This window comes from Aedes aegypti, chromosome 3, assembly GCF_002204515.2.
Source record: "Aedes aegypti strain LVP_AGWG chromosome 3, AaegL5.0 Primary Assembly, whole genome shotgun sequence".
In the NCBI taxonomy this organism is placed as follows: domain Eukaryota; kingdom Metazoa; phylum Arthropoda; class Insecta; order Diptera; family Culicidae; genus Aedes; species Aedes aegypti.
Genome location: NC_035109.1, coordinates 18532187 through 18550129, shown reverse-complemented (window position 1 = coordinate 18550129; position 17943 = coordinate 18532187). Strand labels below are relative to the sequence as shown.

The 17943-nt window shown below is 37.8% G+C and overlaps 2 protein-coding genes across 2 annotated transcripts in view; one reads left to right on the top strand and one right to left on the bottom strand.

Moving 5' to 3' along the window:
- The window catches only part of LOC5572519 (microtubule-associated protein futsch), a 356390-nt gene that overhangs the window by 171770 nt on the left and 166677 nt on the right, over positions 1–17943 (bottom strand). The window contains exon 2 of the mRNA XM_021855096.1: positions 11347–11445. Within this exon, the coding sequence (XP_021710788.1) occupies positions 11347–11445 (99 nt within the window). The remainder of the gene's footprint in view (positions 1–11346; positions 11446–17943) is intronic.
- On the top strand, positions 2674–12335 carry LOC5572526. Its single transcript, XM_021855098.1, has 2 exons — positions 2674–3176; positions 11550–12335. The coding sequence occupies exons 1-2, from the start codon at positions 3107–3109 to the stop codon at positions 11993–11995; spliced, it is 516 nt and encodes a 171-aa protein (XP_021710790.1). The 5' UTR covers positions 2674–3106; the 3' UTR covers positions 11996–12335.

Sequence of the window (17943 nt, the reverse complement as noted above, 5' to 3'; positions counted from 1 at the left end):
AATGGAAACAATCCTTTAGGAATCCTCAGAGAAATTTCTGGTGTACTCTTAAAATAATTCCTGGAGAAATCCCAGAACAAATGCCTCTTAGGTTCCCTTCAAGGATACCAGGAAAAAATTGTGAGAGAAACACTGGGGGAATTTATAAAAGAATTTATTGAAGATTCCCTAGAAGAATCACCTGAGGATAACCCCTCAAATAATTGTAAGCGGAATTTCTATAGGGATTCCAAGTTAAATCTCGTGTAGGAAGTTTCGGTGAATTCTACAATAGTTTTTCATGTGGAATTTTTGAAGGCTTCCTGGAGTAAACTTTGGAGGAATTCTTGCTGGAATTCCGGGATGAATTCTGGGTAGAATCACTGTGAGAGTTCCTGGAGAGAATCTTTGCATGTATTTCGGTAGGATTTTATGAAGAAATTTCTAGAGAAAATCATGTAGGATTCCTGAAGAATTCTAAGATTAATCGCTGAAGGTTTTTCTGGAGGAACTCCTAGGGAATCACTAGAAAAACCTCTTTTTTATAGAGGCAATTGCAGAGTTTCTAGAGGAATTCCTGGTGGAATTGCGGGATTATGATCTCGATACAATCTGTTTAGAAATTACTGAAGTGTCGCTGGAGGAATTCTTAACCTTTCGGTCGTCGCGCAAATTTTTGTAACGCTAGTTGTCGCGCGTTGTGCTTTGTACAACGCCCTTGGTTTTGTACAACGCCCTTGGTTTTGCGGAATATCACAGGAGTCTGACCACTTAGAAAGATGACGTCTTCGGTGAAATTGTTGAGTAGCTCAAGATCATTATTTTAGCCAAGAAATTCGGGATTTTGCCACTAGGCGGCGCTAGTGAGCATGAAACATTTTGTTTTGCAGATCTCAGCATGCTGACCACTTAGAAAGATGGCGTCTTCGGCAAAGTTGTTCAGTAGCTCAAATGCTTTCTTTGTCTAATCCTTGAGGTTCGAGATTTGGTAAAATAATGATAATCCCTGAGCTTCTGAACGACTTTGCCGAAGGTGCCTATCTAAAGAGTCAAGATCCTGCAGTATCCGCAAAACAAAAAATTTCATGCTCACTAGCGCCGCATGGTGGCAAAATATCCTATTTGTTGAAATTAATTATGATAGCCCTTGAGTCACTGAATAAATTTGTCAAGAACACTATCTTTCTAAGTGGTCAGGCTCTTGAGATATCTACAAACAAAAGTTTCATACTCACTAGCGCTGCCTACTGGCAAAATTTTGAACAATGATAGTCCTTAAGTTACTAAGCAACTTTGCCGAAGACGCCATCCTTCTAAATGGCCAGGATCCTGCAAAACAAAAGTAAAACTTCCTTGCCACTAGTGCCACCTAGCGGTCAAATTCCGGAATTAAATGAAGTACCATCAGATAGCGCTTCACCTCCAGAACAACTTTACTAAAGACCCCAAGTTTTTGAATTATCTGGATTCTGAGATATACCGATTTCAAACTGTGGTTTACTCGAAGTGCGTTCATTATTCGCACTTTTATGTACATTTGTTGATATTACCGCATTATAAAGAGCTATACTGTAAATAAAAACTGTCGAGTATTGTTCTTAAGAAGATTCTTGAGGAATACACTTTGGTTTGGTGTCGATAGATATCTTTGTTGAAAAATGATGTACAAAGTACAACAGCGCGACAGCCCGAAGGTTAAATAAATCGATGGAAGATTTTTTTTAATTTCTTAAGGAACTCCTGGTAGAATTTCTGGCGATGAATTTTTTGAGGAATCCCTTGAGAAGTATCTGAAAAACTCGTGATGTGATTGGGTAATGCGTGATTGAGTCCTTGGAACCAAATTCTTGAGAAATTCCTGAAGGAATCTTTGAAGAAATATTTTATAGCAAGCTCTGGGAGGGTTCTTGGAGTAAGCCCTGATGAAATCACTTGAGGATTTTGTTGATTGATCTTTGAATTAATCAGTGAAGAAAATCGTGAATTTGAATGAATCTCTGGAAGAACGCCACTTAAAGGTATTTCTCCGGTGGAAATTCTGATTGAACCGATGGATAGATTTCTAGAGGAATTTTTGATATAATTCCTGGTGGAATCCCAGGAAAAATGTCTGGAGGAATCCCTTGTATAACTTATGGATTTCGTGAAAAACTTTATATTAAATAAGCTGGAGGAAATCCCTGAAAGACTCTGGAAAGATGTTTGCAGAAATTTCCATATCGATGATTGTACAAGATAATTCCCGACAGAGTTTATAAGTTTAGAGTTTTACCGTAATATAATAATATATTTTCGAGAGTTTAGAGTATTCGGAATACTCAGTGCGAATTAAAATTGGAATTACTTATCAATATCCATATCCAGATCTTCCGATACCTAAATTTTGAAAGTTTTGCTCTTGCTTACTTCTATTATTGCCCAAAAATCGTACACAGCCACAGAATTCGAAAAAATAACAATCACATATCCACTAGACTTGCTGAGATCATTCAAAACATGCGAATGAATATAGTGTTGCTGCAACGAACTTTGACAGTTGGTTAAACGGTTGCGTCAACACAAATCAGTTTGACTAACTTGGGGGCGGAGTCAACGTTGGTCAAACCGTCTGAGCGTCTTTGGGCTGCATAAGAGTAAATTACGCTACCTTCAGATTGTGTTTCTACATAGTTTTTGTTCAAACATGTAATGTATCACTTCAGGCTGTTGTCCAGTGCCAATGAAACCACCAAACGAAACGCTGCTAAATTTTTAATGTCCAACTACGAATCTAAACTGAAGGCGTTCATTAAATTAAAACCTATTGTTTAGGTACCGGAGAACGCTCCACTCAACCTCCAAATCCACACGACTAAATAACTTTGAATACAACAAAACCGAACCGCGGGTTATCGAGCTGCCGGGGAAATCACCGGAGACGTGCCGTAATGGACTCCAGTAGCAATATCTTCTAGTCGCAGAACAGCATTCTTTCCACATTCAAACGTTTTGGTGCACACTTGTTAAAGTCGGACGGTCAGTCGAATGGAGGAAAGTGTCGTTAGCAGTTTGAAACTATTCTTTGGGAAAGTTTGTCTCTATGCCGTAAGCTTGGTGCCCCTATTGAATAAATAATAACGTAAAAAGGATGGAGAAGCTTTGTGCAGAAAGCAGAATTGTTATGGTAATGTTTGTGCTGCTGGGATACTTTGAGATAGGTAAGTGGCTTCTCTATTATCACTCTAGGTTTAGTGTTGCTTTTTATAGTTGTATACAGAGTTACCAACAATATATTCAAAAAGTAAAACAACTAGTTATGTGAATGACTAGCTCTGGTCTTAAAATAGGCATCTTTGCCATGAAATTATATTTGATGTTTTCTCTACGTATATCCCGAGAATTTCTTTAAAAATAAAAAAAAATATAAAGTACAAGGCACAGCCATACCATCACGTGAAAGGTGAAACCATTATGGAATGCTATTGTAGCGGGGAAAAAACACCAGCTGACCTCCTCTCATGCCTCCGGATGTGGTACATTCTTGAAAGTGCTTTTTCGCATTGCTTGTTGTTTTACCTACCTATGTTCCGGTCCGGTCGATTTCGAGCAACTATTTTTGGAAGTCCCAGAAGAGTGTTTGCTGTACATGTAATAACATTAAATAAATGTTGTCCAACGAAACGATCCTAACGTCACCGGTGGTGCCGTAATTCAGTTTTTATGGAAAATATGAAAAACGTTGAGTTCAATTCGTTGTAACACTTCAGTTGTGGCATAGATTTTTGGCCATACTTTTCTTTCATGCATTGTGAAGCTCTTCTAAACTTAAGAAGAAATATCTTTTTGGGTTATAATTGACTAGGTAACTCGATTATGATAAAATTGTTGGAGATATCGAAATATTGAACATGCTGTGTATAATTAGCATATTTTACACACTTGAATTATTTGAAACTTGATTCCTGAGAAACCCCAACAGCTGAACAATTCGGTGAAATAAATTAACGGAATACGATAATTTTTCATCTGAAACTTCACCGAAATACGGTGTTTTACTTCACCGAACTGTTCAGCTGTTTAGATTACGGAATGGAATATGAATCTACTAAATCAATACGATGTCAAATTTAGAGTATTATAATTGAGTTTTCCACTGCAAAAGTCAATCAGTCACTCCAAAATTTGTTGCTCGAGCCTAAAATTACTGTTTTTAAAAGGCAAACACGATATTATTGCGACACCGAAAATGTCATGCCAATTTTCTTATAATGTGTAGAATCATACCAAAATTTTAGGGTAGTTTTATACATATATTTAGTTCAAAAATAAAAAAAAAAGTTAAAGTTAATCGATGAAGCATTGAGTGTAAAATTGAAGGCATTTTCGCTTGATGCCCTCCATCAAAATCTTTACAGTGTCACCCGGTACCAGTTTCTCAGTTTTTTTTTCATTTTCCTAACATGTCCTTCTCGTCTTTGACTGTTTTCTTGCTCTTCCGAAGTTCCCGCTTCATTATTACCTAGTACTGCTCCACCGGGCGCAGCTCCGGACAGTTTGGCGAATTTATGTCCTTTGGAACAAAATGGACAGAATTGTCCTCATACTACTCCAGGACACTTTTAGAATAGTGGCATGATGCCAAATCTGGCCAAAATAACGGAGCTTCGTCGTTCTGCTACAAGAACGGCAAAAGGCACTTCTCGAGGCACTCAGATTTGTAGATCTAGCCATTTACTGTGCCTTTTGTCACGAAAGGCTCATTCCTCAGTCCGCAAGAGCAGATGGCCTACCAAATGAGATATTTTGAGGCGTACTTCGACATTTTCTTCTTCTTAAATTGTCGTCTACATCGAACTTGCTCTTGCCGGAGAAAAACCCCAACCCCGGAATATGGTTAAAATCGGCTTTTATATACGTTTCGTCGTCCATCACACAGCAGCCATATTTTGTCAGCATCTTCTCGTAGAGCTTCCATGCCCGAGTTTTAGACGTCGATTGTTGCCGCTCATCGCGGTTTGGGATGCTCTCTTCTTTGCATTCTGGACGCAGCTCTGCGACATGCCGATCTTTTTAGCCAAATCACGGCTTGAGACGTTGGGATTTGCTTTAATCATCCGTTTCACCCTTCCCTCCGTCGTTTTGTTCTCCGGTCCCGGTTTTCTTACAGCTCCTTTGCCGTGGTCCAACGTCAACCGCTCCTGGAAACGCTTCAACACCTCCTTGAATGTTCAACAGTTTTCCCAACTGTCGGTGCGACAGCTCAGGAAAGTGCAAGTGTTTGGAAAGAATTTGTTCTCTGGACTCGCGTTGGCTCAACTCCATTTTCGTTGAATCGAAAAACACGACTTCGAGTTTGACAACATGTAAACAATGAGAAAGTGTGCAAAATTTGGTTGAATTTTACCGAATGGTAGAAAAGTTATGCTCTGTTGAATGTGTCGCAATAATTTCGTGTTCGCCCTTTATACAACAATTTGACAATTTCATATATTTGTTCATATCTTTTCCACAATACCGATCGAGTATAATCATTCTAAATTGGACACAGTATGTAAAAATATGGTTCCGATTACAACAATTTGTAACGAATTAGTGTCAAAAACAAACCAACGAATCATGATGGAATCCCCTCCAACAGCCACATTCACTTCCGGCTCAGTCACTCCAATGTAAAGTGGACTCGTGAACTCGATTGTCACTTTAATAAAATGCACGACGCATTCCATACTTTGACCATCCATCACTCCTCAACGACCTCGTTCAAAAAACATTGTCGAACACCAATGTGCGTACAGCAAGAATCTGCTCTGGACTACGAAGTTTTGATGTTTTCATCGGTTTTGTGTAAATTTCTCAAGAGTTTTTTTTTTCGCAGGTGTGAGTGCCTTGTGGAATCTCTTTTTACTTTGTAGTCGCAAATTCCAATAATCATTGAATACCTCGTTCTAGCCAGGATTCCAGTGCAAGAACATAGAAAGCTTGCTAAATATTTCTAGGCATCCAAACGGTACCATGCGGATCTCCTCAATACCATACAGACAGCACAATCCCAAAACTTCAATGGTATATGACCAAGACTCTAGGCGGCCAAAAATAACGTAACAAACCACCAGAACTCACAATACTTTTTTTCATAGCCTTTAATCAATTTCCAAGCGATCCTCACAACTCGCTATAAGTCGAATTTGACGGTCTTCACAATGCGCACTTACCGTATTTTCCGATCTGAGTGGTCTTCTCAACTCGCTGTTATTGAATTTCCAAGCGGTCCTTCTAATTCGCTATTTTTCACTATTAGTCAAAGGTGGCGGTCCTCACAACGCGCACTTACCCTATTTACCGATCTCTGCGGTCCTCTCAATTCGCTACAAATCCCTTCACAAGCGGTTCTGTCAACTCGCTCTACAATATAGGTGAATGGTGGTAGTCCTCAAAAATACGCCCTTACCTTTTTTTTCGATCTCAGTGGTTCTCTCAACTCGCTGTTAATCAATTTCCAAGTGGTCCTCCTAACTCGCAATTTTTCGCTATTAGTCAAAGGTGGCGGACCTAACAACGCGCACTTACCCTATTTACCGATCTATGTGGTCCTCTCAACTCGCTTTCCAATTCAAGTGAAAGGTGGCGGTCGTCATAACACACACTTATCCTATTTCCGGTCCTCACAACTCGCTATTAATCAATTTTCAAGCGGACCTCACAACTCGCTGTTTTTTTCGCTGTTAGTCAAAGGTGGCGGTCCTCACAACGCGCACTTACCCTTACATTGTACTCAGTAGACCCAAATCAACAGAGATCTCAAATTACAGACCTCTACTGTGCTATGCAGACGTTGCATATAATTACAATAAATAAGCCTCACATATCGATCATCGTTGATTGGTCCGATCGATGCTAAGCACCTCCTTTCTCAGAAAGTCTATCATAGTATTTGTTTGTGGAATTCTAGAGCTAAGCTAGCCATAATTTGAAACAAAATAAACCAGATCTTCTTAGCCTGAATCTAAAACGGGATGGATGTCGTTTCTATGATGGTCCGAACGACACACATACACATCTTCCTTTGTAATCCACTGCACTATGACTGATTGGTCGGGCCGAGACGACACAAACACACTGATATCGTCTCACCCCACACAATTTTTTTTATAATTTGACATGGAACAGATTATTAACCATTTATATGAGCAGAAAGAGTATTGTATTGATAAATACCGATAATCTTGTTCCTCCAAGGATTTCAAGGAATATACACCTAAGGATCTACAAGCGTAAGCAGTTGATTATTGTTGATTTTTGATAATGACTTATATTCTTAACCCTTCATACTACTGAACAGAGTGTCCACGCAAGGGAACCCTTTTTGACAGGTCTTTTCGTCTACAACGACGGAGTGGAAAATACGTGATAGGTCACTGGCTCACAGAGGAATAAGAAAGACGGCACTCTAGGTTTTCTAGGAAAAGTGAACCTCGTTTCGTTACTTAACGAACGTGAATTCAACTGGAAGGGTAGGAAGTACAATACTTACTGGATGAACTCGGGATAGTAACCGATCTGTGTTACTCAGAGAGATGAAGAGCCTATCAACACTTAGCTGTGAACTACAACGCCGGTGATATTCGAAATATATATTCGAAATTGTATTACGTATTTGTGGAAAATTCAGTTTGATAGTATTCTATTCTATTACGGTGCACGCAACACGGAGTATTGGCTTGATTTGTAGGGTGTTCTTAGCTTTCCAAGGACATCATTGAACATAGGTCTGAGGGTCTGTAACAAGTGGTCTATGAACTATCAATAGTTATGGCACGAACCCTTTCCATTCACAGCATTCGGAGTATCATTTCGATTAATACTTCATCCTACAAGGTCTCCATAATAACAAGCCCTTAGATCTACTAGCGTAAAAGATTGAATTGCTATATTTTGTTGAATTCGTTACTCTTTCAAAATACAATTGGGTATCCTATTGAACGCATTCCTATAACGCGCATTCCTATTACGCGCACTCATATAATACACACTAGAGCGTCTGAACAACTTTGCCGAAAACGCCATCTTTCTAAGTGCCATATTTACTGAGCTATTCTCAAAACTAGCGCTGCCTAGTGGCAAAATCTCTAAACTTTTGTCTCAAATAATTTTAGCCCCTGTGATTCTGAACAACTTTGCCGAAGTTTTTTTTTTCATCTTTTTAAGTGGTCAGGCTACTGTATTGTCCGCAAAACAAAACTTCCATGCTCACTAGCGCCGCCTAGTGGCAAAATCTCGAAACTTTTGGCACACGTAATGTTGGGCCTTGTGCTACTGAACAACTTTGCCAAAGGCGCCATCTTTCTATGTGATCAGGCTACTGAGCTATCCGTAAAACAAAATTTTCATGCTAACTAGCGCCACCTGGTGGCGTAATTCCGTTTCAAAATAATCACCTCATATCAGCCCTTGAGCTACTGAACAACTCTTCCGAAGACACCAACCTTCCCAAACTTCAGGATCTAGAGATATCATATGTTACAAATTGTGTATGGTTCATATAGTGTAAGTTAGAAAAAGAGCCCCTACCGGCCAAGTTCTCAACTAGAGGGATGATCCTCAACTCCTAAAGGTAGATCGTATTGAGTGCTGAAACTCCGCCGAATACAGTACTGTATTATCTTCAACAGCACCCCCACATTGATGAAATCCCATAAGCCCTGGCTCTTCTATAACGCGGATTCAGAGATTGTTTATCGTGCCAGTAAAATAAAACACCTACCGTAATTTCGGGTGAAATTGATCATTTTTCAGGGTTTTTCTTGTTTGATTTCTATAATGTTGGCAATGTCAAACAACTGAATGCAGAAAAACAAGTACGAAGGTGAGCCTCATTGGCTCAAGTACCGAAATTTTCTACCAAAAGTAATTTTAGTACTAAAAAATATCTCCAAAATAAAAAATCGGGTGATGTCATTTCGGGGTGAAATTGATCACTTATCAATGCGATTATTGTTAGTTTTCAAAACAACTCTACATAATAAATTTGAGCTCCCGGAATCCGAATATGCTTGCTAAATTCTTAACAATACAATATTTATAGAAATAATTAATAATTTAATTTCAAGAATTACACAGAAAACGCCTAAATGTATGCAATTTCCTAAGGAATTTCCTGATATCTAATAGAAATTCAATTATTTCAACCAAATGAGCGAATTGGTACGAGTTTTGATTATGAAATCTGGTTTGGGGATATATCTTAACCATCCTCACAAACTTTCAGGATTATACCATGTTCAAATCCTTGTCTAGAACTAGAATTTTAGAGATGTTAGTCAATACTGCCCATACATGATTTTGGAATTTTTCATTATGTTCATAGAAATACACATTCTTTAACGCAAAAAACTTCACAATACACAATTTGACAATACTTACGTCAAACAACGTTCATTCACTGCAGGTTAAATTGATATTTGTGCTCCATTAGGAAGAAATAAAATCGAGTGATACGGTGATCAATTTCACCCTACTGATCAATTTCACCCGAATTTACGGTACCTCCAATAGTAAATATGGGAGAAAAGCAAGTTTTATCACTCTGCTGTTATTCATCAAGCTAAGTACAACATGTGAAACATTGCCGTCCATGGACAGATGGGATAGTATTCTTCTCTTGTTTTGATCGTGCTTCAAAATCAAATGGGAACGAATTCTGCAATGCCTGATCCTGCTTTTAGATTTGGAGTAGTAGATTGTAGTTTAGGACATGTATGACCAATAATGTGTATTAATATTTTATAGATTATTCACGTTCTCATTCTCTTGAAAATGATCATTTCAATGTATAATTTTCTAAAACAAGTTCTAAAAAAGACATCGTGAAACAAGGTTTAGTGTAAACTAAAATCCTGACAATGTTCAGGCAGAGTGCTTGCCATAAGTTAACAGGAACATTATTTTCCAATTAGCGGATATAGCTGGAAGCAAAATCCTGCCAAACCATGGCAAAAATGACGGACTCTTACAGGCGGATATGGCCTATGGCTCAGTGCTAAATTAAGATGTAAACTTATTACACTGATGCCAACCCAAACTGCTGCGACTAGTTGGTTGGTGGTGGCTTCCGTTGCTATATCGATTTTACAGTCCAATCTTCTCTAAATGTGCTGCTTTGCGAAGGACAAAAATATTTCTAATTAGTCAGCCGTTTCTCATGCTTTTCAACGACAGATGGGGGCTCATCATGAATTGATGAGCAGCATTAGGTTACTGCAACCTACTCCTGAGTTGGTTCTGAGCAGCAGCCTGCGTAGGTTCACAAACAGCATCATCAGCATGGCGTGTCTTCCTCCAATCGCATTTGAATTAATCACGCTGATTAATTGCGTTCCGTTAAAGTGAAACTTTCTCCATCCAATCAATTAAAATCAGGCAGAGGCTTGTGTGCCAAAAAACTTTACTCTGTTATTCAGAGAGGAATATTTCTATTGTGCTTGCTCTCACAATCAGTTTCGAAAAGCCTCTATTGAAATGTAAGAGCAGAGACTTTGCTGGAAATTTTCATCTGGAATTTTCCTAAACATAAATTCCATACCCAAAGCAGCACATTAGGGATTGCCGGAGGCAAGCGTGCAAAGTTAAGAAGAACAAACGCTTAAATTAATGCCGCTGCGTGCCTGGATGTCTTGTTTTGCGGTTTTTGTGCTTGCTTATCGCAACGACTCGATGTCACGTACCTATTTCTTGTTCAGATAAAGCATGCTTAAGAATGAGCTTTTCTATTCAAGGTTAGAGTTGCAACAAATCTGAACAAAAAATGGTGGAGCAGTATTACATTTACCTAGCTTCTCGGAATATTAAAAAAAAAATTGATTTTCTCCCATGTGCTCACAGAGCTTGCTACTTTCCCTGGATGTCGTTTCCCCGAATGTCATTTCCATGAAAGTGATGAAGTTCAAAAACATACGGGCCTCCTAGAACAGGGTTGTGAGCTGCAATGAATGATGAGCAATCAAGAAGAAGGAGATAGTTGGTTATCCTCAACTATGCACAAATTCACCCTCATTCTCGTATACGGTTGAGCCAAGTTTCGATCGTATCCTATTTGTTCGAATCCACGGTCCACTTGATTTTGCTGGCGTAAACGGGAATGCAAAACGAAAGAGCATTCGAACGTAAACAAGAAGAGAGGTTATTAATATTACATTGGCTGTTCATCCGAGTTTTACCTTCTTCAGCATTGTATTCAATATCCTCAGATTTACTGGAGATACTTAAATTGGTCTTCAGGACACAAAGGATCATTTTTTTCCGTTGTGTTAGAGTTCCAAACTTTTCGGGGAAATAGCCTATTTGGCGAAATGACATACCGGGAATCAATGCTCATAAATCATGTAAACTTACCGTGCTTGCCTTCCTCTCCCTCGAGGGCCTGCAAAGTAATGGTGTGCAGTTCCTCCTCAAGGTCGACATGACAGTCCGTAGCGTCCCAGGAAAGGAAGCCTGAAATGAAACGAGAAAAATATCATTAGCTTATTAAATAACAATCACCCGATTATGTTAAAACATGTGTATCACAATATCAATAAAAGTTCTAATTGTTCCAGTCAGCAGCCTTCGCTGCCACCAATGTGCCATCGCCCGGTGTGGAACCTCCGAAGAACTGGTCGAATGCAGTGATAAGGTGGTGAACCACTTGTACGAACGGATGCTACCAATGGCCGATCTATTCCCGCACCCTACCAGCCGCGGAACGTACAGCTGCTTCCAGGTTGTGCTCTCCGACGGAAACAACACGGCCATGGTCAAGGGTTGCACTTACAGGGAGTCCAACATCTGCACCGGCTGGAACGGGGGAATCACCGTCCAAGAGTGCAACCTGTGCGACACATCCGATTACTGCAACGGATTTGACTCCAAAGCGGAATCCAATGGAGCGGAAACTCGAATGCGGAGGTTTCGGAGTTGGGTGACGGTAACCAGCGCCGTTTTCGCATCGGTATTGTTTGCAATTCAAATTGGATCGGTTTCAAGCCAATTGCTGTTACAGTGAGGGAGAATGTCCACAATGGCAACGACCAGTAAAATGTAATTTAATTAAAAATTGTGATACGCGTTGAAAATGGAAGAATGGGATGTCCAATTATTTCTCATATAATACTGCTCGTGGTGAAACTTGTGTCAAGAGTGTACACTGGTAATTGAAAATTGAATGTACTGGCCTTTTTTTTAACTATTTCGTTTATTTGAGACTGAATCGCGTTCATCGTTTTATACAATTCTTTTTCTTTCTAAGCATCAAAACAGGGCCAAGGTACTCAAGGCAGGTGATGTTAGTGGTAACAAGATTTAAGGACAAAAGGACGAATCACAAAACGTTGAAATGATAAACGGTCGATAGAAAAAAGGTAGAACATGTTTGGCTTGATGGGAAATTTTTCGCCTTTCCTATCAAATAACCACTTTTATAAAGAATTAGGCTGAGTAGCAGGATCGATTCCAGTAGGGATATAACGCCAGGAAAAAAGTGTTAGAAGAAGAGTATATGTATCCTGTTTTAGTGGTAGCCTTGACATTCAAGATGGCGTCAAAATTCAAGATGGCCGTCATATTTTCTCACTCAAAATAATACTCTAATTCTGCACTCGACTCGAAGAAAACAACAACGATTGAAAACTTGTTTCTTTGTTGTACAAAAAAAATTGTTTGCATCGATTGCACTCGTTATATACGTAAACCTTGCAGAACATTTTTTAGAAAATTATTTATTTTAAAATGAGTTATTACCAATGCTCACCTAGTTTTTGTAGCCTATCTCGCTTAGTTTTTTTTCTCAGCTTACTGATGGTGATCTCACAATTCAAAATGAGCGGTGCGCTATAAGTGAAAAAACGGTTTTTCTGGCAAAATTTAAGATGGCAGCCAAATTCAAAATGACCATCAAACATTTTTGAAAGCTGTATCCTTTCTCTAAACGATGCCAATAAGTTTGCTATGAGTTCCATGGGAAATATGAGACATATCACGTGAAGTATTTCACTTAAGATTTATAAAAAAATGGGCTTTTTCGTAAACTGTTCAGCTAGCTGGCTTACGAGCGGTCCACCAATTAGGGAAAACCATAAGGACCACTAAGGTCGAAATACGCGTATCTGTCAAAAGATACAAACTATAGTGGAATTAAATGGTATAGTACTAAATTCGGTTTTTCATTTACTTAAAGGCAGGCTTGATAATACTCCTCAACGTCATCAGAGTTTGGTGACATACTCTAGAGCAGCGTGCTGCGTTTGCCTCTTTGCGAGGGAGCGAAACAATGCTAAGCAGGGAGGCAACGAAGAATGAGCAAAGAAAATGCAACACAAAACACAAAAGAGTAAAATTCCATTAAAAAAAGAGTGCTCTCACAACTCCCCGAGGACTGTCTTGTTCAGGCGGGACACTCTAGAGTTCTCTAGAAGCGTGAGTTTAGGTGAGCATCTCAACAAGAGAAAAGAGTACCAGAAAAACTCATCGCATGTTTTTGCACTCTCACTCGAATCGCTTGAGGATCTGTGTTGAAAATTTTGAGTTCAGTTTCGGCTGGGGCCTTCCTTAGCTGAGTGGTTAGAGTCCGCGGCTACAAACCAAAGCCATGCTGAAGCTTCAATTCCCGGTCGGTTCAGGAACTTTTCGTAGGGGAACTGGGGGTAAAATGAACACCCTAAGCAATTTTCATGTTTTCTTGCTTATGAAGCTGTCAGATTCTTCTTCGATTGCTTAGAATTGAAGAAGGATGTTTATGCAATGTAACAAGTTGGAAAATTGTGATGGAATTAGAATTTTATCAACATCATTATAATTTTGAAAATTTCATTCCACAGAGTCAATGTTCCAAACATGTGGGTAAAATGAACATGTATACAGGTCCGTCCCACTCGAGCTCAGATTGGGTACCACTTCTAGTACTGCATTTGGTCCCTCGGTAGTGCAAATGGTACCCAAGTTTGACAGATCGCAGTACACTTTGAACGGCATTCTAGATTACCTTATGAGCCATAAAATTTTGGGCAACTTCAAGACACATGGGGGTCTTTAATTTGTCTTTGATGTATATCTCACGGACAATCCGAAATCGATGGAACGTTTAGCCGTGACCATTTGGATGGCTGTCCATGTATGTCTTTGTATTTTCTCCGGAAAACTCTCGGCATCTGAAATAAAATCCAGTAGTATTCACCCTGCAATGGTGTTCATATTACCCCCATCTTGAGTGGTTCATTTTACCCCCAAAGAATCAACATCTTCAAACCATTTGTTCTACGAAATTAGAACATAATAATACTTTCAATTCCCGTCTACTTATCATAAATACTTTAAAGATATGATGTGCTACACAGTCAAATAGATTTTTGATGGTTTTAGTCATAAAAACCTTAAATTCCAGGAGTGAAAATTTACATCACATGAGAAAACGGAGAGGCGTACTTTGTTTTTGTTTACTTTTCCAGCTTGTGACAGTTCTAGATCGCGCTAGAGTTGTCGAAATAGTTCCTTAGTCTGAGGATTCAGGATGGTGCAATGTTTTGCATAGATATATAGCATAATTACCGTAAAACACAAACCTGTTCATTTTACCCCCCTGTTCATTTTACCCACAGTTCCCCTAATGAAAATTTTCTTGACTTCCCTGGGCATAGAGTATAATCGTACCTGCCACACGATATACGAATGCGAAAATGGCAACTTTGGCAAAGAAAGCTCTCAGTTAATAACTGTGGAAGTGTTCATAAGAACACTAAGCTGGGAAGCAGGCTCTGTCCCAGTGAGGACGTTAAAGAAAAACTGGAAAATCGCCTCGTCTTTGCATCGCAGAGGAGTTTCTATCAAGCCTGCTTATAGGTAAACAGCTTGAAGGTTTATTATTCATTGATTCTGTCAAATTCTATCTTATAGTTTCCCAAAAATTATAAATAAATATTAAAAATTCTTTTGTGTAGTTCATCAAAAGTCTTTCAGAAATTATTTCAAAATACATCACAAATTATGTCACAAACGCTACTGTTTTTTTTCTGTAAATTCTGTTTCAAATCCCAAGACTGTACAGGAATTATCTACAAAAAGAATGTTTGAAATGTATTTTGCCTTTGAATATTCAGAGGAAATTTGTTGGAAAACCACAGGCATACTTACTTTTGCTTCCAAAATTAGCATAACAGTAAAAGAATCTGTGGAGAAACATATATCCAAATTACTGGAAAGGGATTTATCAATAAATCCAATTGTGAAGATCTTTCTTAAAACATTACTTTAGAAACAGTTTTATCAATTCTGCAAATAATCCATATTTGGAAATTGAATTCTTGCGCAATTCGAGGACGGAATTTATAGAGGCTTTCTGGCAGAGCTCTGGGGAATCCAGAAATCAAAGAAAAAAATCTGCTACATTTCAAGAATAATTGACGGTTGATAATTTATTGAGTTTTTGACGGAGCTTCTTGAGAAATTTGTTTTGTTTTATTCAGTAGAGAGGTTTCAGTTATCTTGTAGTCATTCACCTCTAGAGATAAAATTATAAATAATCACTTAACTTCAGTTGTTCCGTTATCCATCTATTGTTGTTCAATATATTGACATCTCTCTTTCCTCCACATGACGCTTTCTTGAGCCACCTGTTACAAAAAATCATACTATAAAAAACAACATTATAAACATTCTAAAAAAAAAAAAGAATCCAGAATTTAATTAACTCATTACGCGTGGTAAAAATGGATAAATTATGGGTGAAATTATGAAAAAAAAAATTCACGGCTCGGCTGGGATTCAAACCTTGTATGCTAGTCGATGGCTTCACCAACTAAGCTACCGAGCCACTTGGTGACCCAATAACTTAAATGATTACAAGTTTCGAATTCAAATCCGCACAGATCACGCAGACCTTTTTCATAACCCACCCCATGCATACTAGGGTGCGGCTTATTTTTTAAAAGTTCTCAAAACCAAAAATTCGTATGCTCTTTTGAATTCAAATCATATTAGAAGAGAAACCTCAAAGTTTGAGCCAAAAATATTAAGATTTAGAGGTGGAGCAAGCGTCTTGAAGGTGAATTTTCAGGTTATAAAAAATGGCCTCCAGTGAAGTCACCATAACTTCGGTAATTTCTAACCAATTCTTTAATCTTTAAAATAAAATTTATGAAAACTTTTTAGAACATCAAATTTGTTTAAAATCGAAACTTGTTTCAATAAAACGTAGTTTATTCCAATTTTTTCCTCATTTTACTAAATAAATTTCTTTGTTTGACTATAAATTCATGAATACTCAACCGATTCCAAATCTTTTGAAATAGTTTTGGAGCTTATTTAGTTGTTTTAGAACATTATTTTATACATCACAACTCACTTAAAAATTGTTTTGACCTTTGAACTTCAACAAAAACTGCGCAAAAACAGGATTTTTTTTTAACGAAAAACGACAGTGTTTTCAATTTTTTGAATATTTCTGAAGTTATGGTCAAACACATATGAATTTTTGAGTAAAATGAAGAAAAATTTGGAGCAAAAAAAACTACTTTTAACTTAGACTAGTTTTGATTTCAGACAAATTTGATGTTCAACTACTTTTTAATAAATTCAATTTTGAAGATAATGGTGCTAACAGTTTTAAAATTGGTTTGAACTTACCGAAGTTATGGTGACTTCACTGAAGGCCATGTTTTATAACTTGAAAATTCTCCTTAAAGACGCTTGTGCCACTTTTAAATCTTAATATTTTTGACTCAAACTTTAAGGTTTCTCTTCTAATGTGATTTGAATTCATAAGAGCATACGAATTTTTAGTTTTGAGAACTTTTGAAAACTTAGCTGCACCCTAATGTATACTACCCATCAGGAACTTCTGAACATATTTCCAAAGTACCGTAAAACGGGGTAACTTTGATAGTTTTTTCTAAGAAAACTTGAATATTTATGCATGCTGTTTCAAAGAATTATAATTTATATTTTGTAAACAAGTACTGGCATCCTAGCTATCGATTGCAGTCGATAGATTGCCAAAAGATTTATTTTGAATGGATATATAATTTTTCATATAATCGAAAGTTGGTTTTCTGTTTTGAGGTAACTTTGACAATAGAGTATGAATCGAACAAAATTGAATGAAAAACGAACATTTGTAGGGCATAGCATACCTCTAGGCGTTTAACGTTATATGGAAATTTCTGACTTAGATTACAAAAATGGTCCCAGTTTGTGAAAATGTTTTTCGCTAAGAGATTTGAGACCGTATTCAAGTTCTATGATAACTAGGCTGTCAAAGAATAGTGGCCAACTATTCAAAACTACATTAAATAGTGATCGTAGAACAGATTGTTTGTAAGCGTTTTGGAAATGTCAAAATTGTGTCTATTTTTAATATTCGTATAAAAAGCCTGAAATGTTCTTGATTCAAATGAAAACCGCTCTTACATGAAGCGTCATACTAATACTCTTTAGTTTTGCATTCGTTTTGCTTAACTGATTAACAGAAATCATGATATTTCGTTTAATATGTGGTGGGTTACGCACTATCAAAGTTACCCACGTTATCAAAGATACCCCGTTTTACGGTTACACAAAAATTTCCTCCAACATTTAATGCAAACTTAGATCTATGACAATGTTCTTAAGAATCACCTCCAATAACTTCACGTTGAATTTCTGCAGTTCTACCCAAGATAGTTAAAAATAGTACCTATAAAAAAGTTGGCATAAAATTTCTGCATCTAAGGAGAAATTGGCTTTTACATATGACTCGGTTATTGATGTGGAGTTTTTCATAGAGCAATTTGGAGAGAAATCTCTGAATTATCATGGAAAACAAATATGGAACATAAAATAATACTTGATGAAATTTCATGAGATTCTTGGAAATGAATTACACGATCATAAAGTAAAAAAGTCTCTTAAAAACACTTGCATAGAACACCGGTGATTTTTTCGGAAGAATCCTAGGACGACATCCCAGGGGAAACAATCATGTAA